The 26,933-nt window shown below is 28.9% G+C and overlaps 3 protein-coding genes across 5 annotated transcripts; 1 reads left to right on the top strand and 2 right to left on the bottom strand.

The window, feature by feature from the left end:
* Positions 1 to 1,231: 1,231 nt before the first annotated feature.
* On the top strand, positions 1,232 to 2,534 carry LOC109814146 (non-specific lipid-transfer protein 1). Its single transcript, XM_020378507.3, has 2 exons — positions 1,232 to 1,677; positions 2,228 to 2,534. The coding sequence occupies exons 1-2, from the start codon at positions 1,307 to 1,309 to the stop codon at positions 2,235 to 2,237; spliced, it is 381 nt and encodes a 126-aa protein (XP_020234096.1). The 5' UTR covers positions 1,232 to 1,306; the 3' UTR covers positions 2,238 to 2,534.
* An 827-nt stretch (positions 2,535 to 3,361) lies between these two features.
* Positions 3,362 to 7,940, bottom strand: LOC109814143 (uncharacterized). 2 transcript variants are annotated; one of them, XM_020378501.3, is made up of 6 exons: positions 7,227 to 7,940; positions 6,521 to 7,135; positions 5,532 to 5,681; positions 5,076 to 5,204; positions 4,068 to 4,520; positions 3,362 to 3,943 (listed from the first exon to the last, which is right to left on the bottom strand). In XM_020378501.3, exons 1-6 carry the CDS (start codon positions 7,278 to 7,280, stop codon positions 3,683 to 3,685), a joined length of 1,662 nt encoding a protein of 553 aa, XP_020234090.2. In that variant the 5' UTR covers positions 7,281 to 7,940; the 3' UTR covers positions 3,362 to 3,682. The 2 variants fall into 2 exon arrangements, with proteins under 2 accessions (XP_020234090.2, XP_020234092.2); XM_020378503.3 differs by having other exon boundaries at positions 3,362 to 3,940; positions 7,227 to 7,900.
* Positions 7,941 to 11,050: 3,110 nt separating this feature from the next.
* LOC109814141 (Pentatricopeptide repeat (PPR) superfamily protein) lies at positions 11,051 to 15,178 on the bottom strand. 2 transcript variants are annotated; one of them, XM_020378500.3, is made up of 4 exons: positions 14,820 to 15,178; positions 13,066 to 14,243; positions 12,758 to 12,945; positions 11,051 to 11,686 (listed from the first exon to the last, which is right to left on the bottom strand). In XM_020378500.3, the coding sequence occupies exons 1-2, from the start codon at positions 14,952 to 14,954 to the stop codon at positions 13,107 to 13,109; spliced, it is 1,272 nt and encodes a 423-aa protein (XP_020234089.2). In that variant the 5' UTR covers positions 14,955 to 15,178; the 3' UTR covers positions 11,051 to 11,686; positions 12,758 to 12,945; positions 13,066 to 13,106. The 2 variants fall into 2 exon arrangements, with proteins under 2 accessions (XP_020234089.2, XP_020234085.2); XM_020378496.3 differs by having other exon boundaries at positions 12,758 to 12,982; positions 14,820 to 15,175.
* Between the last annotated feature and the right edge of the window lie 11,755 nt (positions 15,179 to 26,933).

Genomic DNA, 26,933 nt, shown 5'->3' with positions numbered 1-26,933 from the left:
GTCGTTTCAATTTTAAATATTTTTTTTATCCAATAAGATATTTCTTTTTATTATTATATATATATATGTTGGGGTAGAGGGTGTCACACATGTGGTTGTGTGGTGAAATGTTTGTCCTGTATATCCTCTTCCTTTACTTTAGGTTGTACCTCCTCAAGAACAGGTTGTTGTTATTGTTGGGGTGCATCGATCAATGACTTCAAGCGGAAACACCATGTCGTTTCATCCCTGACTGTATAGTGTCAATTTGGTAGTAAGTGGTTCACTCCAGTTTGACTAACAATGAAATAAAACTTGTTATCATTGTCCTTAGTGATACACTACATTGTCCTTAATGATACATTGTATAGCCCAAATGTTTAACAATTGAAGTTATCAATCCCCATTGACAATATTACCAAATTCAGTGTTTGAAATATTTTGTACCTTGGGTCTTTTTTCTTGCACGATTCACAACCGTGAACTATAATCATCGATCGTTTGTGTTTGGTATTCTGAACCAGAACGGCCCGTTCTGGTTGCACTTTTTGTGTGTTAATTTTGGACCTGGAACGACCCGTTCCAGGTGCAAAATTAACACTCCAAGAGTACAACCAGAACGGGTCGTTCTGATTTCAGAACGGGCCGTCTGGTTCTAGATGCATTAAAAAAAATTTGACATTCATCTATGCATCTATATGGCATCCACGTGACTAACAGTTAACTCTGTTTAAATTATTTGGACGGAAGTCCGACATTGCAATAATTTAATTTATTAGAAACCAAATTAAGATAAAAAATTAAAGTGAGATTAAATTTAAACAAATAATTATAATAAATTAAATTAGATTTTTAGCCTTATTTTTACTTATAGTAGAAAATGTTTTATCGAAAATAGTATTATTGAAATAGTATATATTACCACCGATTTTGTTGTGAAAATCTATAGTACAAGTACAACCGATGAACCTGAGTCTGCATGGAAAAATGGGTGCAAAGATTTACTCCCTGACATGTAAACAGTGATTTGCCATTCAGTATGCATAAATGTTGCTTCATTTCCTATGAAATCTAGACATCTCTATGCTTCACCCTACACCTCTTGCCTCGGATATAGTAAATGTGGCATTTAACTTTCTCAACCACAACCCATAATGGCACTGAATTCATCTCAACTACTCAATAAGCAGAAGCACATTCACTCCTTCTACCCCGTACCCTTCTCTCACTATATAAACAACACACAAGTAGTGTCCATAAACTCATAAGTACCTCTACCACTAACATAATATCTTGTTCTTGCAAGAGTAGTTGAGTTGAGTGAGTCATGGCTAGCTTGGTGCTAACTAGGGTTGTTTGCTTGGCCATTGTGTGGCTTGCACTTGGTGCAACCATAGTTCCCAAGGCACAAGGAGATGTGACATGTGGTCAAGTTGTGAATAACTTGACACCATGCATTTCCTATGTGGTTTATGGTGGAGCCACTGTTCCTTCTCAGTGCTGCAATGGGATCAAGAACCTCTATAGCTTGGCTCAGACCAAACCTGATCGTCAAGCCGTTTGCAACTGCATAAAGGGTAGTGTTAGGAACAGTGGTTTTACCTACTCAAATTTTAACCTCAACCTTGCTGCTGGCCTTCCCAAGAAATGTGGGGTTAACATCCCTTACCAGATCAGCCCCAACACAGATTGTAGCAGGTACTTGTAATATTACAATGAATCTTATGGATATAAATTTAGAAGTATTTTTAAGAGTTTATTTATATAAAAACATTCTTTATTTTTAATAAAAAAGCTCTTAAAAGTGTTTTTAATTAATTCACATCCAAATAGGTTGTTTATGATAAACTATTCATTTGTTTCCTCCATTTTAAGTTTTTTTCTTATAAAAATAATTGTATGTCGAAAATTTTATATTCATCAGTGATATGAATAAAGTGGAGGATACAGTTAGACTTACTCTCTTAAAACTATAACTTTTAGTTTGCATAAATATTTTGGGGTTTATGACTCTCATTACATTCTGTTTTTAGCAGTTTTACAAGCTTGAAAGTTCTTTCGGGTGTTACCACCAGGAAATAAAAATTGTGTGTATGCGTAAAGATTAAAATTTACAATTTTCTTGTGTATGGACTAAAATTTAAAAGGAAGACATAGAGAAAGTTGTGAATAATAATTTAACTAATTATTATTTTTAATCTGCATCTTTTCATTGTATCTGATGAGTCTTTTTTTTTATATTATGCAGGGTGCAGTGAGAGGGTGATGAATGATGTTTTATGCTAGTAGTGTTAGAATAAGAGGCCAGGTGACATGACAAGGGAATGGCTAGAAATTAAATATGGAGTAGTAATTGGAAGAAATGGATGTGAGGCTTGTACTTGTGCTCTTGTATGTCTATGGATTATAGTGTGTAACTGAGTTTGTGGTGTTGTTTGTGTACGCTTATTGTAGCCGATGGCATTAGTAGAAATTAAATAGGGAGTTATTGGAAGAAATGGATGTTTAAGCTGTTGTTGTCACTTATTAATGATATGCGCAGTTTATTATGGGAATATAGGTTGATAGCTTTATTAGACATGATTAGTAATGATTGTACGCGTATGTTCCTTTGATAATTTCTCCACCTAAAATGAAATCGGTGAAAAGGAGATTTCAAAAATAAACATATATAAATAATATTTTAAGGAAAACTTTGGATCAAAAGGGATGTTTCAAAACTAAACATAAATTGTACTAGCGGTGAGGTCAACATCTCTTTTCCTTACCTTGCAGTAAGTTAAGCTCTTCTCACTTATTTTAGGGTTCTTGAAGTTTACACTAGTTTAGGTTTAATTTTTGTTTTTCTATGAATTCATTTTCAAAATAAAAACCAAAATTAAAAGGACAAAACTTACATGCAGTAACTCAAGAATTGTGCCTAAATTTTATCTAAATTAAAATCAACAAAATCATTTTTAACATTTTTCAACAATTAAAAATATGATGACATAAATCATAATTATAAAATTATTTCTTTATTGTTAATAATGAATTATCATTGCTTAATCTTAAAAGGAGGCCAAATTGGTAATAAAAGTTTTTGAAAGACTAAGAATAAAAATAGATTTAAGTTTTCATCAAATATAGCATCTCGCAATTTTTAGTCGACTTCACATCGGACAAAATCTATGTCCGAATTGGTTAGCGCAGAAATATCACCTCCATGAATACAAATTTCCGTAATTTTGAAAATCAGATCCACCGCTGAATTCTTCCTGTTCAAGCGAAGCCTAGAGCCAGAAAGAGCTAGTAGTAGACTAGTAGTAATAGATGAACTTACTCATCAAAAAGAACGATTGTACTAAGCAAAGTTTACAGTGGCTCGTTGTTATAATAATCATGAAAAGAAAAGGATAATTATATACCATTTGAACGCTAACATCTTATGTTTGGAGAAATACATTTGCAATCTGCTACATAATATACAACAAAAAAGAAAAATAAATAGTTCTGTTTAGCTGGCATGAGTTTAATGGTTTCACTTAAAAAGAAACCTCCTAACACTACCCACAGATAAATTAGAATGAATCGAGCTTGTTTACCTCAACAATATATACATACACACTTTGTTACCCAAAATTCTATCTATACTTTGTGGAAGAACTTAGATTGATCAATGTTGTGGCTACAGCAAGGTCTGATGTTAGGGGTCGTTCGTGTATCACAGCCCTAGATCCAATATATTTCTATGCACTCTGTCCGCAAACTCCGCATAACTATCTGTTGACAGTCTTAAATTTCTGATTTCTTCTCTCAACAAGTCCAGCTCTTTCTTCAACTCAGCGTTCTGCTCTTCGAATTGGGTATTTGATAAAACCTGCCTACGGAGAAGTTCATTTTCCTCCATTACTTGGCCTATTTTCATTTTCAATTCAGAGTTTTCCTCTTCTAACATGCCGTTTTCCTTTCTCAAATCGTCCTGCTAATCAAATAAGTTAATTTTGTATGTGATGAGTGATGACTTAATGCGGAAAAGAAAAACTAAAGATTCATAATCTATGACAAGATCCCAAGGAATGAAGTACACTAATGGAAGGGATTCTCACTTCAGAAAAGCTCGACTTTGGGAGTGTATCCTCCATGAGTTTTTCGCTGGTGAACTCTTGATCTCCGCCTACTTCGTCAGCAATACCATTAACTGTGGGGGTTTCCTCAACTACGACTACCGGGTTTTCAAGATTCATTTCTTGCACCCTACTTACTCTGCCACAGATGGTTAAATTCGGAGGAGTGTCTAACACTATCAGGTTTTTGGGATTGACCTGCTCTCTGAATTCTTCATCACAAAAGCTCGACCTTTCTCTGCCACAGATGGTTAAATTCGGAGTAGTGTCTAACACTATCAGGTTTTTGGGATTGACCTGCTCTCTGAATTCTTCATCACAAAAGCTCGACCTTTCGGGAGTGTCCTCCACTACCTGATTCTCCAAACCATCATTGTCCACTCTATGTACTTCATTGTTGATACTAAGCTGTAACCTTGAATCTTCATCATGAACCTGCCAGTGTCAAATTCTAAATCAACAGAGAGAATGAACAACTACATTCCTACACGAGCATGGAAATAGAAGAAATAAAACTTTAGAAGATTGATCAATATTTAAACTTCAAACTAGTAACCATCTTAATAAATTAATAATTTATACATCCTAATTGATGACCTGAAGAATTGATTACCAACAGTCCTACATTATACTTGTGTCAAATAAGGCTTAGTTCAAAAGATAAGTCCTACATCAACCCAAACGCCTTGACTCTCAAGTTTGCTATGGCTATTGGCTTGCATTAACCTTAGAATGGAGCAAGTCCTCACCCTAAACTTTTAGGAGCAAGATCACCTGCAGTTCAAACAGAAACTGCAAGCTCCCGCAGTTAAAACTTAAAATGAAAGGGTCCAAAAAATTTTGAAGTTACATTTTGTTTCATTATTTAATGCAAATAAATCATTATTTATGGTGAGAATTGTCTTCATTTGAAAATTCCAACCGCAAGAACCCCAATCCAAATTCATATGTACCGGAAATAAAAAATAAATAAATAACTTAGTAACTCACGCTAGAGGGTGTGCTTGTCAAACTGCTTTCTACACTTTGAAGTTCTTTGTTGTCACCTAGCAACCCCAGTGCTTCTTTGATTACCTCTATTTGTAACTCTTCAGAAGTTGGTTCGAGTTTCCAGATGACCTGCACATAAATAGATATAGACAAAAGGAATTATAACCCACTTTTCCTTTCCCCATTTTTTGATTGGGACTTCAATGTGACAAATAAAAACCAAGGCAGCTGTCATCAATTCAAACACCAAATTCATTATCTGCAGATTCATGCTAAAGCCTAAGGTCAGGAGAAGAAGAGGGCTTTACTACTTCAATCATCAAATAAGGACTGAATATAGCACAAAAATGGCAGTACGTCAAGACAGGCATGTTTTCTCCACCTTCCATGTTATATGAGGAGTCAGTGACTATAAACTCAACATTCAACAGATTTCTTAGCAACTTTCCAAGTTACCTGATCATCATCCAGGTCTTTAAACCATGGAGTACCCCGTTGCCTTTGGTTAGATTTACTACTATCCCATCTACACACGCGAGGAAAGGTCAAATCATGATCTTGCAATTGTGGCCGCGCTGCTACGTCAAAATGTTCATAGGACCATGTCTGCTCGCCATAGACAAAAAAAAAATAATTAGTCTATCAAATAAGCATTTACACATGACACTTTGCAAGCATTGCTCCGAGTCTCCAACACATCTTACCCATCCAAAAACTAATACACTCACGGTCTTCTAAGCAAAAAATAAATTGCGTCCAAGACCCATACATTTTACTTCCAAAACATGACAACGCATATAGCTTTTATAATCAATCAAAATATGAAAAGAACAAGAGCCAAAAAAACCCTGCAATATCAAATCAACCGAGTCTTTGAGAATTTATTTACATTAAATTGTTTACATTAACCTTCAACTGTAATCCAGTTAAGACATTTTATGGACTAACTTGATATCAACTAAATACTTGGAGGACTACACTCCTTTCTTTCATGAGTCAAATTTGCAAAATAAGCACAATCTTTATAAACGACCAAAATATCAATTTACTCAATAAGTTCAAAATTAAAAACCAGCCACACCCTCTCATATATATGATCAGAAGAGTAACATTCACAAATCATTATTTAAAACACAAATATTAACAAGGTTTTAAATTAAAATTGCAATTATGGCTTCCTTATAATTATTGATATTGCAGAAAATTACCGACAAATGTGACTCATACAGCCGCAATTGCAAACTCCCAAAACTTTGTCGCTGCGGCCGCAATTACTGTTGCAGAACCTTTATTTTATTAAACATCGATTATTAATTGAAATTTTGAAAAGCCAATTTGCTTATCCATAAAAATATACCACATTTTATGGCAAGCACCAAAATTTACAAAAGACCATGAACACTCTTCACATCAAAGTATGACATGGTGAAACAAAACAAACCTACCTGGAGAAAAATAAGACAACCACCCACATACTGCACATTATGCTCCTTCCTCTTATCCAACCAGTAACACAAATCATCAACCACAACACCACCCCAAGCAAATCCCGAAACCTCCCCCAAATCCTCCAGAAACCGCAAAAACCGCGAATCCACCTTCCCATCGTTTGAAGAGAGAAACGTCCCAATTGTATAGAGCAGAAAGCTCCTAACGAAATCATCGCTCGCAACATCACCAATCAACTCGAGCCGATTCTCCAGAAAAGCCATGGCCACCTTCCTCTTCGCTTTCGTGGCGCCATACAACTCTTCCAAATCGGATAACGGTTCGTCCTCCGACAAATTCACGGGGTTACCGGCAACCGGAAGTCCCAGGATCAGAGCCACGTCCAACGGCGTCATCCCGATTTCGCCGCCGGAGCGGAGCGCGAACGCGCGGCGGTCGCAGCTCCACGCGTCCATCAGCTCCGTCAGGAACACCTTGTTCAGCGTGTGGTTCGGAACCGACAGAAGGTTCCCGAAGCCGGTTCGCGAAATCGCGGATCTCTGCTCCGGTGTGAGCTGTTGCACGCGCTTCGCGTACGCCCGCAGGGAAAATCGAGTGCTGAAAGGCTTCACCTGAAAGCGCGAAAACAAAAGAAAAAGTGAGTCTGTGACCTCTAAATTCAAATTGAAATTGAGATTGAACGTGGAATTTGGCTTGTCTTACCGGTTCTGGAGCTTGGGCGAGGCCGATGGCGGAGAGTCTGGTGGATTTTCTCATCGGAAAATGGAGATTCCGGCGACGGCGACGGCGACGGAGAAGAGAAGCGTTGAGGCGGAAGAAATGAAAAGGAACGCATAGAGATGTGAATAGCAGCGAGCGCACAGAACACTACTAAGTGGAAGAGACAAAGCTTCCGAGAGAAGCTTCAAAATTGAATGAGGCGCCAAAATAAATATATAAAATAAAATAAAATATTTCTCTTTCTTCTTTGCCTTCCTCCGCCAAAATATTTTTTTTTTCCATTAATAAAATTATAATCTTTTTTAACCAGTAAATTCATGAGTTTTATCTCACTTTTTTTAACATATCCTTTTTTTATTTTTGTAAATATACTATGCTCTTTTTTAATTACCTAAATTTAGACCAAGTTGAGAAATCGATTATAATTTCTCAATGTGGCTTTTAATTTTTTTTAAAACCTCATTGAGAAATAGATTACTAGGTAATTAATTTCTCATTGAGTCCTTTTTTTTTCATTTTATCTTTTGTTTTTAGATTTTTTAATTAAAAAATTCATTTAATTTATTTTGGTTTTCAGAAATTGAAAATTAATTTTAAAGTTAAATTATATATTTAATATTATAATTATATATAATATGTAAAATTTAATTTAAAAATAAAGATAATGTTAAAACTTATTTATTTTATAAAAATATAAATTTATTTTAAAAATAGAGATAATTTAATTTAAAATTCACAAATAAAATATAAAAAATAATATATTTTTAATAATGAAATTATATTTTAAAAATATAGAAAATTTAATATTTTAATTGTTAAAATTATAAATATGTAAAATTTAATTTATTTTTTATTTTCCTTTAATTTGAGACATACGAAATCAAATAATACTTTCATTGAGATGAACATTTTTGAAATATTTATCCCAACAGAATATGCGATCGAATAAACAAGAACAACAACGCAATCACAATCCACCAAATTACATAACATTAAATTAATTTAATGATGTCTATGCCTATCAGTTCCACACCTTGGAGGTTATCAGTTCCTTGTTGGCAACGAGGACTCAAATGAAGTTAAAACAGTACAAGAAGTCTATATTTTGGAATCCTTATAAGCATGTTGGCAACGAGGACTCAAATCCCCTGTATGGCATCCACAGAAACTGAAAAAGAAAAATGTTTAGGATATAAATTAATTGAATAAAAGAGAGTATGTTTGAGAGAAGTTGACATTGTATTACCTCATTATAATTCATGTTGTCATATCTTAATCTATAGCCAAGTAAATCTCCATGAGGCGTGTCTGTAAATCTTAGTCTTCTTCGTGACCATCTAAAAAAATTGTACATTAATTAAAATTAGGTAGAATGTAGTTGTTCGATGTATTAAAGTGATATATAAGTTAAATTGCCTACACATTTCTCTATACAAATGTGCCAAACAAACAAAATCCCAACTATATCGTCCTACATATTCCAAGTCAGCCAACAATGGTAAATACATTAAGTAAAGTTTGTTACCTAGCTTGTCTGGCATAATTACACCACCAATTAATCCTAAAATATATGTCCTACAATGTTGGTGCAATTGTTGTTCAGTGGGTTCATCCAGTAGTGCAATTGTCTGATCTTTTAACCATTTTAGTTTTATGATTGAGTCAATCAGAGCTTCCCTTTTTAGAGGTATGAAGCCTAACAACTCATAACACAATTATTCTTAGTCAAAGAAAGTTGGTCCAGTGACTGATTTGTTGTCGATCCTCGAATCCAACTGTAGCACCCCATCTTTCAAAGTGATCATGCACTCACCAACTAGGAGGTGAAAAGTATTTGTTTCAAGTCTCTACCTCTCCACCATAAAATATAAAAAAATGAGAAAAAAAAACAACTCAATTGAGAAATCAATTATTAAGTAACCAATTTATCACTAAGCTTTGAAAAAAAAAATTTAAAGCCTTGAGAAATCAATTATCTAGTAATCAATTTCTCAACTAACCTAAGAAAATAGGTTATTAAAAAAAAGTCATTTTATCTTTCAATTTTATAATATATTTTATTTTAATTTTATATATACCATTTTTTAACATTAAATATATTTGACCACTAGGGTTAGCCTAGTGGTTGGGTGGGGAGAGGTTGAGATAGTTAGAAGCATGAGGACCTAGGTTCAATTCTCATTGCAACCATCTTTGTAATCTTTCCTATCTTTACAAAAAAAACATTAAATATATTTACATTTTTCATTTAATACTTTTTCATAAAATTGTTAAAAAAAATGTAAGAAGATATAGTATTCATTACATATTTATTAGTTTGTATCAATTTTTTAACTTTATTGCACAATTATTTTTTAAATATATTTTAACACTAAATTATCTCTTCAAATAAAATCTAAATCTTAATTTGGTAATTTGTTATAAGAACTGGCCTAGTAATAACTATTATTAGATTTTATTCTTGGCTCATAAATTTACATTATAAGTTTTTTTTAAAGTAATTTTCACAAGATATTTCAATATTATAAAATTCTTGACCACAATCATCAATTACTAGTTGGATTAACTAACACAGAATTGTTTAAACTATATTAATAAACTCGTAAAGTATACTTACGGTCCGAATGAAAAAGAATCCACACCATAAAAAAATGATTATATTTGTACGAAAAAAATGCTCAATGTTCTTTATGAATGTATTTTCTTCTTCCTATATTATGAATCATTTAAAATTTATTAATGATAATAATAAATTAATAATGTTCAAATTATTAACAAATTTAACAAGTATTGTAACTTATTTAGAAAAAATAATTGCCTATTTAATTCCTTATATTTTTATTCCAGCATAAATTTTATTATTTCAAAATTAAAATAGAATGTTATTCATATTTATTTTTAAATCATAATATCAGAATAACAAGATACTGTATCATCTTTGTTCAAAATGTATGTTTTATAAAAAGGGATTTTTGTTAAATAGATTTTGAGTTATTGTCATGCATATTTTGAATTTTCACACCAATGAGTCTAGTTCAATTAATTAGATGCAGTGAGTGAGTTTATATATCAAGTTTGATTCTCATGAACTAAAAAAAAAAATCGATTTTCACATTCTTTTACAACCTATACACTTTTTTTTTTGTTTATATAAAGAAATTAAATTTGTCCATTTTAAATTATTGTGTCTTGGTAAAGCAATTAAATTTCTTTTATTTCTAACACGTTTTATTTTGATAAAATAATGAAAATCCTTTTTTACAAATTTTATATATGAATAAAACAATTAAATTTCTTCTATTTATAAAATATTTTATTCAAAATAAAATAACTGTCTTACTTTTATAAATTTTATAACTTAAATAAAATAATTGATTTTTTTTACCTTATTTAACGTGAAAAAGAATCTTAACATTATTGATAATTAATTTTACTAATATAAGTGAGCCTTTACTAATATAAAATTATAATGTTAATAATAAAAATGTTTGAAATATTAATTTTTTACAAATGTCTCAAGCCTAGTAATAAGAGATAATAGATGGTCGTAATAAAATACAACAACAACAACAACAAAAGGTTATGCACTATAAATATTTCATATTAAAAAAGTTGAAAAAGAGAAAAAGAGGACTAAACTTTAACCCGAATCCATTTCTTATTGCCATTTTTCTTTACCTCCCACATTCAGAAATTGAATACTTTCTTGATTATGACATTTTGAAGCAAATATATTGCTATTTTGTTTACCCTCCCACGTCTATTAAAATAATAAAGTAAGCAAACCAATAAGAAAGCTAAACAGGTTTAAAGACTATACAAGAATGGCTTCTGCATTACGTAAATCAGCTTGTTATACAAGTATTTTATCTACATTATCATGAAATGAAACCTGATTGAAGCTTGGTAGACATCATGTACTACTTGAGATTGGAAAAGGAAGAGGTTCTTCACTGAAGTACTTGTCCTGAACTAACTCCATTGCTGTGGCTCTCTTAGCTAGACCAAAACAAACCAGTCTTTGCACTACGGAGACTTCACTAGGGGAGCAATTGAACATGCATTACCAGAGATGGCTTATAACCAATAATCCATAATATTTTTCGGTTCTAATACTCTATGAGTTATCAATATTTATCATATTTGTTGCTATCTAACGATAAGTTATTGGATCAAATGATGCAGATTTTGTTAAGAAAAAGATGGTATTTCCCAAATAAGATGGTGGTTAACTAATCATTGGTTTAACTGAATAACTAAAAAAAATAGTAGGATTTTCCACATTACCAAATGAAATTGTTCCATAATCAGGTAGGTTGGATTTGGAATAACCAAGCCAAGCTCCCTCATTGAGGTTCTCCAAAACACTGATAATTCTGCTGAGCTGGTCTACAATCTACATCACTTGTCCCAGGAAACAAGGGCTTCAATGTCAAGAGCCCCTATTGCAAAAGAAGAAAATGAAATTGGGACCAAAGAATACATTTAGCTAGCTGTATATACAGTATACACGGCAAAATTGGTAGGAATTAAGTGTGATGAGAGTAAATTGCTTTCTAGCCAAACACAAAAATTAAACAATTTAAGTAGAGTCAGCAGATAACTTTATATCTGCAGTGGTCCAATTTGATACTCAAAAAGGCAGATTGCTGTGACCCTTGCTACTATGACAACAACTCTTGTAAGATTCTGATAAATAACCACTAACCAAACCATCTATCAATCTGGTCAAACCACTTAAACTCAGAAGTGGCAAGTAGTCAAATCTCACTGGCAGTAGTGTATATGGTTCAATCGGTGTATCAATTGTGTGATCATTAAATGGTGTGACAAGAAAGAACAAAAATCAAAGAAAGGAAATGCAACAACCATATCCATAGGCTTCAAAAGCCAAAAATTTCAACGGTTGATTGGAACTTAAAATTAAATCCCTTCAAAATGAGGGAACACTGCAAGAAAAAAACAAAATGCAGACATGCATATTTAAATATGATTTCTTCGTAAATAACTGCATATAACAAGGGCTTACCTTATGAACCAAAAGGGGAGGGGCAGACAACTGAAAAATACAATCCTTTAGTTTAAAGTGTGGTAGCAGTAGCACTTAATCTATAACTGAAAGCATATATATACTGAAAATATCCCAACCATAATTTTCTCAACCCTCCATTTCAACTTCCATGATTGATCTTAAAGAAAAACATGCAAAACTTACAAATACCAGATTCAAAATTCAATAGGTAAAGACAGATCGGTAAAATCTATGTTGATTCTGTTCCCACTAAATTTATTTGAACAATTTAACGTTCAAGGTCACCATAACAAGATACTGGCAACCCTAATGGAACTATCAGATTATATATCAATCAACAATACGATGTGAAATACAGAATCTATTAAGAAAGAAAATATGAATGCCTGGACAAATTCATGGGGAAACTAAGCAAGCTTGTATTGATAAGAACTGCTCAAATTGAAAATGTACAAATTGTTAAACGGTGAACATTTCTTACCAACTTTCTGTTCCTCCAAGCTTTCTTCAAGATAGGATGCATCTGATGTTCCATTCAACCTCAAATATGCATCATACTGTGCTTTTTAACCCAATGTTTAGGGTGTTTCCACCTTGACACTTAACCCTCAAGGTCAAGTGCATCCACCATAAGTAAAAGTTTGTTTCAGTTAACCACATAGTGAAGGTCTGTGTGTAACGAAGCTGTACATGTAAGATTCAAATCCTTTGAAAAGAAAAACAAAGAAATACAGTTAGCTCTTTGTTTTGCTAGAGACACAACTCAGTAAGAGCATTCCAGTTAACTACCTGGCTAGAACTTGAATTGGACCTAAATATCTCGCAATTAGTTAGTAGTTCCAAAATATCTGGTTCCTTCGATAATGTTTCTTGAGATACTTTTGTATCAAAACACGGTAAGTCCATTGCCTTTGTGTCTTGAACTCAAAAAATGCTTCAGAACTCATTTGAAAGTCCCCTTTACCTAAGGCCTCATATACAAACGGATCTGTCAACAATTGTGGAGAATCATCCAAGTTCATTTTGTTCAGAGCAAAGTCCAAGTTCCTCCCAAGCCTTCTATCCAAGTATGCATCAACTACACACCCAAAAGTAACTAGATCAGGAATGACATTTTCATGTTCCATATGTTCAATGCTAAGGTGGAGGTCCCAGAACAAAGCCATCCTTGAGAAGGCTAGAGCGCGGATATTAAAGGTCGTAATATCAGGACGGAACCCAGATTCCACCATTTTAATAAATTCTCTCTGCAAGCTTTTCATTTTGAAATTGGCAGCATAAGAAAGTAACATAAGGTTCCATAAAAGGCTTCCTACATTTTTCCTACCTAGACCCACATCTCTAAGAAATTCACCCAATTCATAGAATTTTCTCTCCTTTATATATGCAGAGGCCATGGCCCGAATTGCTTCCTCCTTTAACAGAAATTTAGATTTCTTAAGGCGGCCATACGCATTCTCCATCTCTTTCAAAGAACCAAAAATACTACAATACATAAGGAAAGCATTAGCAGTCCTAGAACAGACATGGAAACCTCTTGAAGCCATTTCCTTTGCCATATCTTCCATCAACTCAAGCTGTCCTTCTCTTCCAAAACAAAAGATAGCCAATGCATAAACATCAGGTAATATACTGAAATTCCTCATATCCACATAACGTAGGAAATTGATCACTTCCTTGAATTTCCCATATTTTGCATAAGCATCAAATAATTTTGAAATGAATTGAACAGAAGGCACAAAGGAACTATTTAGGAGCTGCTCCCATATAGGCTGTGCCTGAGGAAAGAGGCCATTCTCTGTGTAATATAGCATTAAAACACACAAAGTGGTCTGTTTTGGCATATAACCATCAACTTTCATATCATGAAACATTTTTTTCCTACTAGAGTTTTGAGCCAGTGAAGAGCAATCTACATTGCTGTCCATTCCACCGAGAACTCTCTTCCCATTCCGCCACCAGATAATCTGTTCAAAGCACAAACCCAAATATAAATAGAATTTAATTGAAATACAAGTCTCTCATCGAAATTATTGATTGCCATATAATGGAAAAGAGAGAATGATAACAACACACTTTTTCTAACACACTTTCTATTATTGGTTAAAATTTATCAAACTACAAAATCATAAGTTGAACTCATTCAATAAAAAATGATACTCCTAATTCAGCCAATGATAAAGAGAGTGTTCATATGTTAAAAAATGTATCACTGAGATTTCTCAATTGAAAATTATTGATTTATCCATGGTGATTTTTAGTTGGTCGACGGTGTAAAGATTTTAAAACTGATAGTATATGAAAATTAATCTCAGAAAAATTTTAAAAATTGAAACTTGAAAGAGTAATTGGAATAAGTGTCGTTACAATTTGGTCCCAAGTAATAGCATTCTCCTAAACACGCATATGAGAGAAGAAGGGAAGTCATGATGAAATGTAATCAAACACAAGGGCTTGTGCTAAATCTTGGCAACTAATAGTATGTTTTTTAAACAAAATAATGATAAGATTAAGGAAGCGATGAAAAGTAAAAAACTGAAGACCTTGTTGGGCTGTTGAGGGGCTCCGCTGCGAGAGTCGTTCAGCGTAATGGGCATACGGCAAGAGGGGAGTGCTTGAGAATTGATTCCCATTGACAAGTTGGATGATGTTCGAAGAGTCGAGGAAGAACAAATCATGTGAATGAACCGAAGCGAAGATGTTTCTGCTTCCCGTTCCCAAAGTTCGGTTGATGCAGTTCGGAACTTGGATACCGTTTTTTGCTGTTTCTTTTTCTCTTGGGGAAGATTGGGGAAAGTCCCCGTTTTTATTGAAGATAAAGGACAAATTAAGCATTACATTACATCATCGTCTTTTTCTTTTCGATAATGTTTTTATTGTGGATGTATGGAAGGCAGAGAGAGATAAAAGGAAAAGAAAAAATATATATAAAACAAAATGTGGATATGAAGAAAGATAGGGAAATGAATCAGTGAAAATATGAAATGAAAATTAGGTTAAGTCGAGTTGAGATTTTTTTTAACTTATTATAAAGTAAATTAGGTTAAGTTGAGTTTTTAAAAATCATAATTTTTAATGAGTTAATTGAAATTAGATTGATTCACTTTAATATCTTTATCATAAGTTATGAGGGACCTTAAATTATTTATATTATTTTATTTTGATCTTTAAAACAAAAATACACAGCTTATACAAAGTACCATTGTTATGTTAAAATATAAATAAAAAAACTGGAGTTCATCAATAACAATTGAGAGAACAGATTATAATCAAAGATAGATGAAACGCTACTGAGAAAAAAACTATTAGAACAAATGAGACTTAAGGTTTTGCCAAAACAAAAGAGAACATGAAGAGCTTTCCGGAAAATGAAGATGTATAAACAAGAAGCAAAGAAGGAAGATGTACGTAAATGAAAGGAAGTATCAATGTCCTCAAAACCTCTTGAATGTTCTTTTGAATCTTTTGTCCATGAGGCATTTTTAATTCGTTGAGAATGGGTTGAGGGTTTGATAATCGGAGGAAAAACAGCAAGTAGGCATATGAGATTTATATATATATATATATATATATATATATATATATATATATATATATATATATATATATATATATATATATATATATATATATATATTCAATAGAAGTTCAAAGAGGCGAATTTAATAGGATCCTAAATAATGAGAGATATGTAAAAAATATGTCCGATTACGCCTATTCCTAATCCTAAATGGAATGGAACAACGTAGGGATCTATATGTAAACATAGTATCTATTTAGATACGCTCGAATGACCCCCTTCTCTCATAATGAGTGTATATAACCCTATTCCGGTCGGCTCCGGTATGGAATGAACTTATAATCATGGAATCGACTCGATCATCGGATTTTAGATTATAAGTTCATAACCCTAGCCCATTCCCATTTTGGGCGGAACAGATCTACTAATTCTTTGATTCCAGTTAGTAAGATAAGAGTTGAACAAAGAAATCAATTCTAGAAGCTAAAAAAGGGTATCCTGAGCAATTTCAATAATAGGGTTCATTGATATTCCTGGTATAGTAGATGCTATCATACATACAATCATACTCAATTCGATGGAATTGTTTGATCTTAAAGGGGACCTTCTATAATTTCGCACGTGAGGAATATATATATATATATATTTGAACTTTTTAGATCATTTGGACTAATAACTAATCTAAAAAATACTTTATAAATTGGTTCGTAGTTCAACTTTATGTAGAAAAGTCTTGTTAACATTAATATTCTAAATTGATTGTTTTAAGAACTAATTTAGACAAAAGAAAATCTAGATTAATTTTCGGTATAATCAACTTATAAAGTTTTTTCGATAATTTAAAAATTAAAAAATCGTCCCCATTTTAGACTAATTGGTAAAAGAAAAAGTGTCCAAAATCTTAGTAAGAATAATATTATATATATATATATATATATATATATATATATATATATATATATTACTTCATATTCTACATAATTTTTTCAAGAGAGATGAAAAAATATGATATAAAAACATTTTTTGTATCAGAGATGATCCAAAAGAAAATGAAATCAGGGGTAAAAGTAGGATAGAAATAAGAAAATGTATAGTTGTATGTGATGTAATTAAATGAAGAAGGGAGGAAATTATTTTTATTCTACTAAAATTTATTTTTACAAATTCTTGTGAAATGGAATGCAAGGATGACACAATTATTTGTTCAACATCAATTTGATTTATTTATAAATAAATTTGTATAATTTATTTATTACAATAAAGATAAATAATGGATCAAATTTAACATATCTATTTAATTTTATGAATGTTTAGTGGTACACTAGTTTTTCAAAATCTATTTGTATTTTTCCATAGATATGGGTAAACTTCTTTCTTAAATGATTTCGCTTCTCTTCACTCTCTAAATTAGAATCCTTGTTGTGTCGAGGAAATGTACTTGCAAAGGACACCTTAATACTCAAGTAAGACACACAATCGAAATAATAAATGTCAATAATAATGAACAATAATTTTACATCGATATATAATACTATTTATATTAATCGTTGATGGATCCAACTTACAATGGACCTTTGTTCGGGGTTATCAATTAGGTAATATACTATTGATCCATATTTTATTGTGATTAGTCTTAATTACCTTGATTATCTCTATGTGCGATGAACATTTGTTTGACATCTTCAAGTGTTGAATGACTTGAAAAGGTATCAATACTCGAGGTTACCAAACAAGTGTGAGCTATATGTGTTTAGGTATATTGATGCCCAAGGGTGTTGAACAGGTATGGACTATATGGAGTTAGGTGTCCCTGGTTATCAAAAGATGAGCCAACTAAAGTTTTCATTCGATGTCTTTGGTCGTTAGAGGGGTATAGGAATTCAAGGTCATTGAGAGCCACCTGATAACATAGATTTTTGATGACCTACGAGTTTATCCGATACACCATTAAATTATAATATGAATTATTTATTAGATTGAAATTTTAAAAGATTATTTTAATATAATGTAAAAATCTATGAATTTTAAAATTATATATAAGAATGTAATAATTTATAAGAAAAGAGGGGAGAGAGAGATAAATTGTTCCAAAAATAAAATTATTTAATTTTTAAAACATTATTTTTATGAATGAATTGGATATTCATCTATTAAAAAATTAATAATAAATGAATTAGATGACTTTTTTCTCTCTTTAAAATAGATAGAATGAATTGAATTTTTAAGTAATTTTTTAATAAATTAATAAAATACTTTTTATAAACCCTTTAAAAAATTATTCAATCTAATCATTTGTCACATCTAAAGAAATTCATGAAGATCAAAGTTGTTAATCAGTAGTGGTACAATACTTGATCGACTTATTAACTTTGTTTTCTAATAATAAAACATTTAAATAAATAAATAAATAAAATTTTATATTAAAAAATCCTTAATTTTTTTTGTTTATTCCCTAAACTTAAAAAACTTGTAATTAAGTTATGTAAAAAAATTGCCATTAATTACTTTATCTTTAAAAAAAATGTATTTAAGTCTTTGAAGTGAATTTATGGTTTTTTAAGTCACCACAAAAAGAACAATTTGTGACACTTTTATTAATTTAAGGGATCTAATTACAAAAGTTATATATATATATATATATATATATATATATATATATATTTATATATAAAGTTTGACTCTAAATCATTTTTTAAAGATAATATCATATTTATTTTAGATTTGTTAAAAGGGTCATCTATCATTTATATACGTACTAAACTCAATATTATGTGAGGAGGTTTATTGAAAAAAGTTCAAATTTCACCTACTCTAGATTGTTAAAAATGGTTGTCCACCATTTGCTCATACACCAAACACAATAGTGTTGAATGTGAGAGTATGTATTCAAAAAAACTCAAGTCTCATATTAACTAGAGATAATATAAACAAATAATATATAAGTAGGAGACAATCTTTACCAAACAAGTAAGTTTGTATGGTTGAATTATACTTCAAATCACTTTCTTAAGTAATCTAGTTACAAATTCTAGTTTACATCATCTTCATAATCAACTTAATAATTCAAAACAACACAAATAATCAACTCATTAGATAAACTTCACAACATTTTATATAATTCAACAACTTTACAACTCAACAACTTGATAATATATTATACAACTCATCAACATATCAACAAAATAACATGTCAACACAACGTCTTCACAAACACTACAACTTTATGTATCATCACACATTTCAATTAGGAGATTCCTTACAACACAGGTGAATAATCTGAGTGGTTTGACCTTACCGAATCAACACAATATGACCTTTTTATCTTGTTAGGTTAATAACAAAGTTGGATATTAATTCATTTTCAACAGATGATTTTTTGAATTTTGCTACTTACATTAAGAAAGTCAAGTACCATTATTAGGAATAGAACAATTTGAGTATGGGTCTACCACGATATTAGTATACATCAACTAAGCTTGTATGAAATTAACCTGCCAACTACCTTTCAAATATTGTGCACTTTTCCAACAATCAGTTAACAATTTTATCCCTTGACTTTATACCTTACTTAGTTTGGTCATTTATAAACCAATACAACTCGACTTTGCTCTTATACGATATCAACTAAAGACTTAGAGAAAATTCAACACTCCACTTCAAGTGGGAACAAACTTAAGAAAGGTTTTTCAACATTTGGACTTTCAAAGCATCACAACACATCCACAAAATGAGATATTTCAACTTTTAAAAATAACATCTCTCCTTTAATTTTATGTTAACAACATAGCTCAACACAACAACATGCAATATGCATATCACAACACAACTTAATAACATACATCATGCATATTATCAACATAACAGAACTATAAGACATAGGTGAAATATACCATAGAAGCTACAAGTCTGAAAATAAATTGTCACTCCAAGCTCCACTAATCCAAGCACTCAACAACTCACTTTGAGTGAACTCAAACAAACTACACATGGGAGATGCCACTAGCTTGCTTAAGTGAGTGAGTACTCACTTTGAGTGAGCGAAATTTGCTTAGAGCAATCAAATGAGCACTCTAAGCGAGTCAAGTTAGAGACCACATCTAAAATGATCGAACAAGCTCGCTTAAGCGAGCCACATGGGCACTCTAAATGAGCATACTCAAAATAAATACAGCATACTTCATAAGAATAAGGTTCTCATCCATAAGAAAATCAACTTCTCACTTAAAATCCTCTTATCAAACTCATTGATTCATGCATGCAACTCAAAGTTCATCATCTACTTGCATCATATAGCTTATAAATTAAAAGAATTACATCATGCAACAACAATACAACTCAAGAGCATCAATTCTTCTTTTAAACATCAAAAATACCCAAAAACATGAAACATCAAGATTTTAACCTTCAAAATTTTCACCATAAATCACAATTTAAGCATGAATTCAACACAACAATTCAACATTACAAGCTTCCCTTACACCAAATTCTCCATAAATAAGGAAAGGAAGGAAAAACATTGAAAAAAAATGAAATTTCTCAAACTCTCATCTTACGACAACCTCAACCTCTGATGTTGAGCTTCTAAGCTTCAAATCTTAACTCAACTACTATAATCTTTGCTTTGGGGAAGAATAAGAGCACTTCTATAAAGTCAAAACAAAGAAAGGTCTCTAAAGTCTATCTTTCTAAAAATTTTCTCTAAAAAGTCTAGAAAATGAACTTATGAAATTCAAGTTCTTAGAAAAATTATATTTTTCTCCAAACTTGATAAACTTTAACCTCAACATAAAATAATCTCAAACAATTAAACTCTTAAGAATTTCTTAATCCCTGAAGTTTTAAAATACTAAAACAGCATATCATCATAAATCATTTAAGCAATACAATTTAGATAAATAAAAAATCACAACATAGTCTTACAATTCCTTTAAACAATAAAAAATTTTGTCCTTAAAAATATGTTTAGTTGGTAAGAGATATGGATATTGATCTTTGATATTCTCTTATATCTTAATGTAGCCTCACTAATAACTACATCTCATACAATATTCACTAAGTTGATGAATTTGCCTCTTAGATCCTTCACTAAGCTAATGACACACTTCCTAACACACACTTTACCGTTGGTTAAAATTATTAAAAATTACAGATTCATTAAATAAAAAATGAGACTCATAATATTTTATGATTACTATTGGCTAAAATTATTAAAAATTACAAATTCATTAAATAAAAAATGAGACTCATAAATTTTTATGATTTCTATTAAATTTTTAGTAAAAATAGAGATTATATTAAAAAATGTGTTAAATAATATATTATTAATATTTTTCATTGTAAGATTGTTAACTTTTATAATAATTAAAAAAAATCATACCCAAAATTATTACATTTTTTTAGTAAAATATTAAGAACACTTATAAAAGAATATAACATTACTCTTATTATTTTTATTTTAATTTCATTACTAATTCAAATGCGCCTATATTAGTGCATGTCATGGAAAAATGGTTTAATCAGTGGCACATGATCATGCTTTATTGTCGTATAGGTGTTTGCCTGAATTTTAATTTTGAAAGAATGTGGAAGGGGTGACCTAGTTTGCATCATTTTCAAATTTTGGTCCATTTCATTATACCAAACAAAAGCTTTAGTCAGCAATAAAATTTGAACACCGTGCTGACTGGGCCTGACTGCTCCACTCTCTTCCAATTTTTGGTCTTTTGAGGATGGAGACAAATTGAAAAAAAAAAGTGAGAAAATTTGAATTATAAAAAAAAAATTGTTTTTAATAACTTTAATTTCTCGTCAATCAAAAAATAAAAAATTATTAAATTTGGGAGAATTTGACTATTAATTTTTAAATTTAACAACAATATTTTATTATCATTAAACCATAAATTATTATATATAATAATTTTTAAACTTTTATAAAATATATTTTGAAAGTTATATCTCAGATGATTTCTTTTTTTTTTTTGTTCATCCCTGCGTTGGAGGTACCTCAAGGGGTGGGATAGCTGGCTCCAAGATTTAACGCGGCTGCATACACAAGGCAGGATTCGAACTTCTGACCTTGTTTAAGCGTGGATCAATCCCTACCGCTGAACCATCCGCTTGAGGTTTCAGATGATTTCTAATTCATTGATTTTTACAATAATAATATTTGAATATGAATCTGTTTATTGTATGTTTAGGGTGCTTTTTAATAAAATAATATAATAAAACCTTCAACATTAAATTTAAGATAATAGCCTTAATATGCCCAAAATCAAAATTTATAACTTTTTTTTTTCTGGTCACAAAGTTAGACTAGAGAATCAAAATTCAGCATTTTCTCGAACGAGGCCCCACATGGTTGATTCTAAATCCTGTCACGCCTATTTGGCGACTTGAGCTCACAACTGATTGAAACAAATCACAATACAGAAGACAATGATATTTTTTTAATAGAATTTTGTAAATTTTACATGTATTTTAAATTTAAATTTAAATATGTATAAATAATTAATATTAAATTATAATATCACTTTTTTTAAAAAAAATAAGAAATAAAACTAATATTTTTATTTGTGATAATAAATGTTGTTACATATATTATATAAAAATAAGTAGTAGTATACATGAATGAAATTATATGTGTTTTTTATTTATAAATCTTTCTATTAATATTTATAGAAGAATAAAATAAATTTAATAATCATATATTATTAATATAAAAATATTTTATGCCGATAAATAATTAAAAATACATTTGATACAAGTTTTTAAATATATTTTATAAAAGCCAAAAAAAATTATTTTATATGACAACATGGGATTATTTATGTGGATCCACCTGTATTTTAGGGCCACGTAGTTTTAAGTCAAAGATCATGTTTTCTTGATGGGTCTCATTGGAATCATGTTTTATTATTATTATTTTTAATGAAATAAATAAATTAAAATTTCAAACTTTGACTGCCCTATCAAGTTGTCCAAATGCACTTCCTCGGAAATGGAGCATGGTGAATAAAACAGCCAAACTTTTTTTAAAATAAATAAATAAATAAATATATCTTTTTAAAATTACTTAGAATTGTGTAAAAAAAAATGAAGAAAAAATGGTGGCTCAACATCCCCCTCCCCTCCATATCTCTTATGTAATTTTTTTTGGTATTACTATTTTTAGTGTTATTCAAAGAAATGGTAATATCTCTAATTAATTTAATGTATTTGCTGTTTAAAAATCATTTTATATTATGTACTTTGCATAAAAGTAATTCATTCAAAATCCTGTTTAATTTTTATATATTATATATTTAAAATAAATCCATATTCTATTGATATTTATTTAATTACTTAATCCAAACTTTCATAAATTATAGTATAAGTTTTCCTTAAAAAATAAAAATAAAATTGAAAAAAAACATTCATTTATACTGATTAAACATTGTTATAATAAATATTTGATAGATGTAATGAAAATAGATAGAAGAGTTATGCTACACGGTCTGAATAGTTATCCGAAATATCCTCCGAAATTTTAAAATATTAATATTTTATAATAAATTTATTATAAAATAATTATTTAATTAAATATTTTATAATTTAAATTATTATTTTAATATTTCGAAAAGAATTCGGCACACATTTTTCGGAGAAACAATCATTTTCCTAGATAGAATGGTTAAATATTGGTTGATATATAGTATACCATTTTATCAATTTAGAATTAATTTACTATAGTTCAATTAATACACAATATGATCGACTTAATAGATAAAAATTTGAGTAGTTTGCACGATAATTTAGTTTAAAAATTCATTAGTATAAAAATAAAACCAAGTTGCACCAATTTTATTTTATTTTTCAAATTTCATTTCTGCCATTGAGTACCTAAAAAAGAACTAGTTCAACTAATAGGATCGAACTAATTTAATTTCTTCATTAATTTTTTTAATTTGTTAAAATTAAATTTTGTATAAAAAAAATTTACTTCAATTCATGTACTATATTCAATCATTAAAACTAGACTCTTAATCTTCTCTTAATATTAACTATTCATCAATTAAAAAATCTTTATTTTTTTACATTATTTTAATAATTACAAAAATTATTAGGATAGCAATTCCTTAACATGGCATATAATGTTAATCAAACATCATAATCTAGATTTGTATATGTTAGAACTTAAATATATTTTATTCCAAGTATGATTAATGAGAAAGAACATGCAAAGAATAAAGAAAAAATATAAAAGAAATTCAAGTTTTTTCCGTGGTCTTTCTTCACGTTCAAACGTAGGTTACCACGAAGAAAGGGATTAGTCAAAATTCAAACCTCGGTAGAAGACATCTCTATTCGTAGAATGTTAAAAACGGCTTTGACTAGCAGTCATGTAAAACAAAATTGACTGTTACAATTTTTTTTTTATAAAATAATATTATAACCAAAAAAATAAAATATAAAAATATGTAGTATATGCATGGATATTGTAAAAGATTTTTAAACTGATAAGTTTGTTATAAGTTATCAATTTCAATTGATTGACAACTTTACATGTGAATACATACAAATTAAATCTAATAAATTAGAGCTTATCAGTGATACATTAGTAATTGAAATAATTGTACATGCCAATTAATCAAATATCAATATTATTATATTTATTTATTGTACAATTCAACAAATTATCATAACAAGTAATTTAAATTAAATAATAATTTAAAATTATTTTACTCTATTAGTACATCGTCTATTTTCTAATATAATTATATAAATAAATTTTAAATTAACTTTAAATAATTAAGGAAGTACATAACATGTTTAATAAAAAGTATATTTGTTAAGCGATATCACCTCTTAAATAAATCTCACTAGATCTAAAGATTAATCCTTAATTTTTAACTTAGTTTATCAGAAAAATTATCTTTAAATAAAATTAATTGTGGATATATATACATATATATAATTATATAATTAATATATAATAAATGTTAATAATACATTATTAACCCATCATTTAATTAAAAAAAACACAAATATTTTCTTAAATAAGTGTAACCCATATACATTATTTGGTAAGTTTTATGTATATTTTATTAACAAAATATACTAATTATTATGTTATGAATAACTTTTAATTAATATAATTTTTTTATAATTCATTGTTAAATTGAAATTTCTTTTAATCTAAATTATATATACAAAATTTTATATTAATTTAAAATTATTTGACACATTATTTATACAGATAAAAAAATGATGTAATATATATTTAAAAGTGTATTAAAATATGAGTAATTTAATTATATTTTTGTTGTTGTTTGATTTAAACAAAATTTGACATAAACATTAAGATGATAAAAAGTTTAAATCAATAAAAATCACTTTTAACATAAAGTTATTAAATGATGTAATAGTTAATAAAAGTTATACTAGTCTAATTTGATCAATTCATTAATGGTTTTTTACACTATCATACAATAATAAACCATCATATTTGATAAGCTTATTTTGATTTAGTAACAAAGAAAAGATTAATATCCAATTATGTAAATTTTTGACCGTTAATAACAAATTATTGTATATAATAAACTTTGATAATAATTATTTTAAGGGAAAATTGCACTCACATTCCAAATGGTCTATTTAAATAATACACACCTCTTCTTTAATTTGGAAAATTACTCACCTCTCTTAAAATAATGTTATTAGTTAAAGTTAGAAAATGAGAAAAAATAAAAACTAATTCACATTCTACTAGTTATATATGTGTCTATCATTTGTTTCTAATTTATGTAAAATGATATATATGTTTTTTATATGAAAATTTTCATTATTATGCAATTTTGAAAAATTTATTTATTTGAAATTGTTTCTTAAAGTTAATATATTTTTGAAATCACAACACATAATATTTATGATATAATTTAAAACTTAATATTGAATAAGATATTAAGTCTCGTTCAATTATTGTTACTTGTACTAATAATTTGTTATTTCTTAATAATACACAAATAATATTATCTTATATAAGAGGTTATATATGTTATTTAGATAAATAAATAAAAGAAATTAATATTCATTTAAAAATTAAAAAAAAAATATATGTATCATTTTAAAAGAAATCTTAAAAAAATTATTTTAAAAGATATACAAACAACCATTTTTTTAATATAAAAACTTTTGCACATGATTATTAAATCCTTAATAAATAACTATTGTAAAAAACACATAAATTAATCTCTATTTGACTCATAATGTAAAATCTTTTGCATTAACTAAAAAAACTCCGTTAGTTTCCACTTTCTTTCCAAAGTTTAATATTCTATACAGAAAGTATAAAATAATTTCATACTTGAATACTATCAATTATATATATACATATAACTTTTTCTTATTTTATAATAAAAGTGAACAATTTACTATAATGATAATTTGTGTTTCTATGCATCACATGTCTTACCTTAAAAAAACAATAATAAGGCATTTTCACTTATATATAATTTTACACAGAAAGTTTATAAGATATAAAAAATATAATTCATTAAATATATTTAATTTTTACAATTTCACATAAAATATATATAACACTTTTTAAGAAGAGAGATTCGTTCACTCTAAAAATAAATTTACTTAAACTTACTTTATTTAATAACTCATATTTTATATCAAATTTTGACTATTCAATCATTGAAATAATTAAAAGTTCTTAAATGTATAAATTAAGTTTACAAAATTTAGAAAAACTTAAAAATCATTTGATACTATATTTCATTAATTCAAATTAAAGAATATTTATAAAAATATTTTATACGTTGATTTGAATTAATGAATGAAGTATCAATTAATTTTTAAATTTTTTAAAAATCTATAAACTTAATCTATGCATTAATAATTTTTAATTAATAGTTGGATCGTTAAAATTTAATATAAAATATAAATTATTAAACAAAATAAATTTATCGAAAGTTACTTTCAGAATAAGTGAATTTCTCTTATTTCTTAAAATATTCTTAATCATATTAATGATAGATAATACTCCCATTTATTATAGGAGTATTTTTGAATTATGAACATTAAATAATACTCCCATTTATTATAGGAGTATTTTTGAATTATGAACATTAAATAAAATTTACTTCAATAAAAT

Source organism: Cajanus cajan, chromosome 3 (genome assembly GCF_000230855.2).
Source record: "Cajanus cajan strain Asha chromosome 3, NIPB_CcT2T_4, whole genome shotgun sequence".
In the NCBI taxonomy this organism is placed as follows: Eukaryota; Viridiplantae; Streptophyta; class Magnoliopsida; order Fabales; family Fabaceae; genus Cajanus; species Cajanus cajan.
This window is presented reverse-complemented; position numbering and strand designations above follow the sequence as displayed.

Excerpts from the sequence above, each read along its gene's own strand:
- LOC109814146 (XM_020378507.3), top strand. The coding sequence starts at position 1,307 with ATGGCTAGCTTGGTGCTAACTAGGGTTGTTTGCTTGGCCATTGTGTGG.
- LOC109814143 (XM_020378501.3), bottom strand. The coding sequence starts at position 7,280 with ATGAGAAAATCCACCAGACTCTCCGCCATCGGCCTCGCCCAAGCTCCA. Across the intron at positions 5,682-6,520 it reads GTTGTCTTATTTTTCTCCAG|ACATGGTCCTATGAACATTT; the intron begins GTAGGTTTGTTT and ends TATGGCGAGCAG. Across the intron at positions 5,205-5,531 it reads AAGACCTGGATGATGATCAG|GTCATCTGGAAACTCGAACC; the intron begins GTAACTTGGAAA and ends ATTTATGTGCAG.
- LOC109814141 (XM_020378500.3), bottom strand. The coding sequence starts at position 14,954 with ATGATTTGTTCTTCCTCGACTCTTCGAACATCATCCAACTTGTCAATG. Across the intron at positions 14,244-14,819 it reads CCCCTCAACAGCCCAACAAG|ATTATCTGGTGGCGGAATGG; the intron begins GTCTTCAGTTTT and ends TGCTTTGAACAG.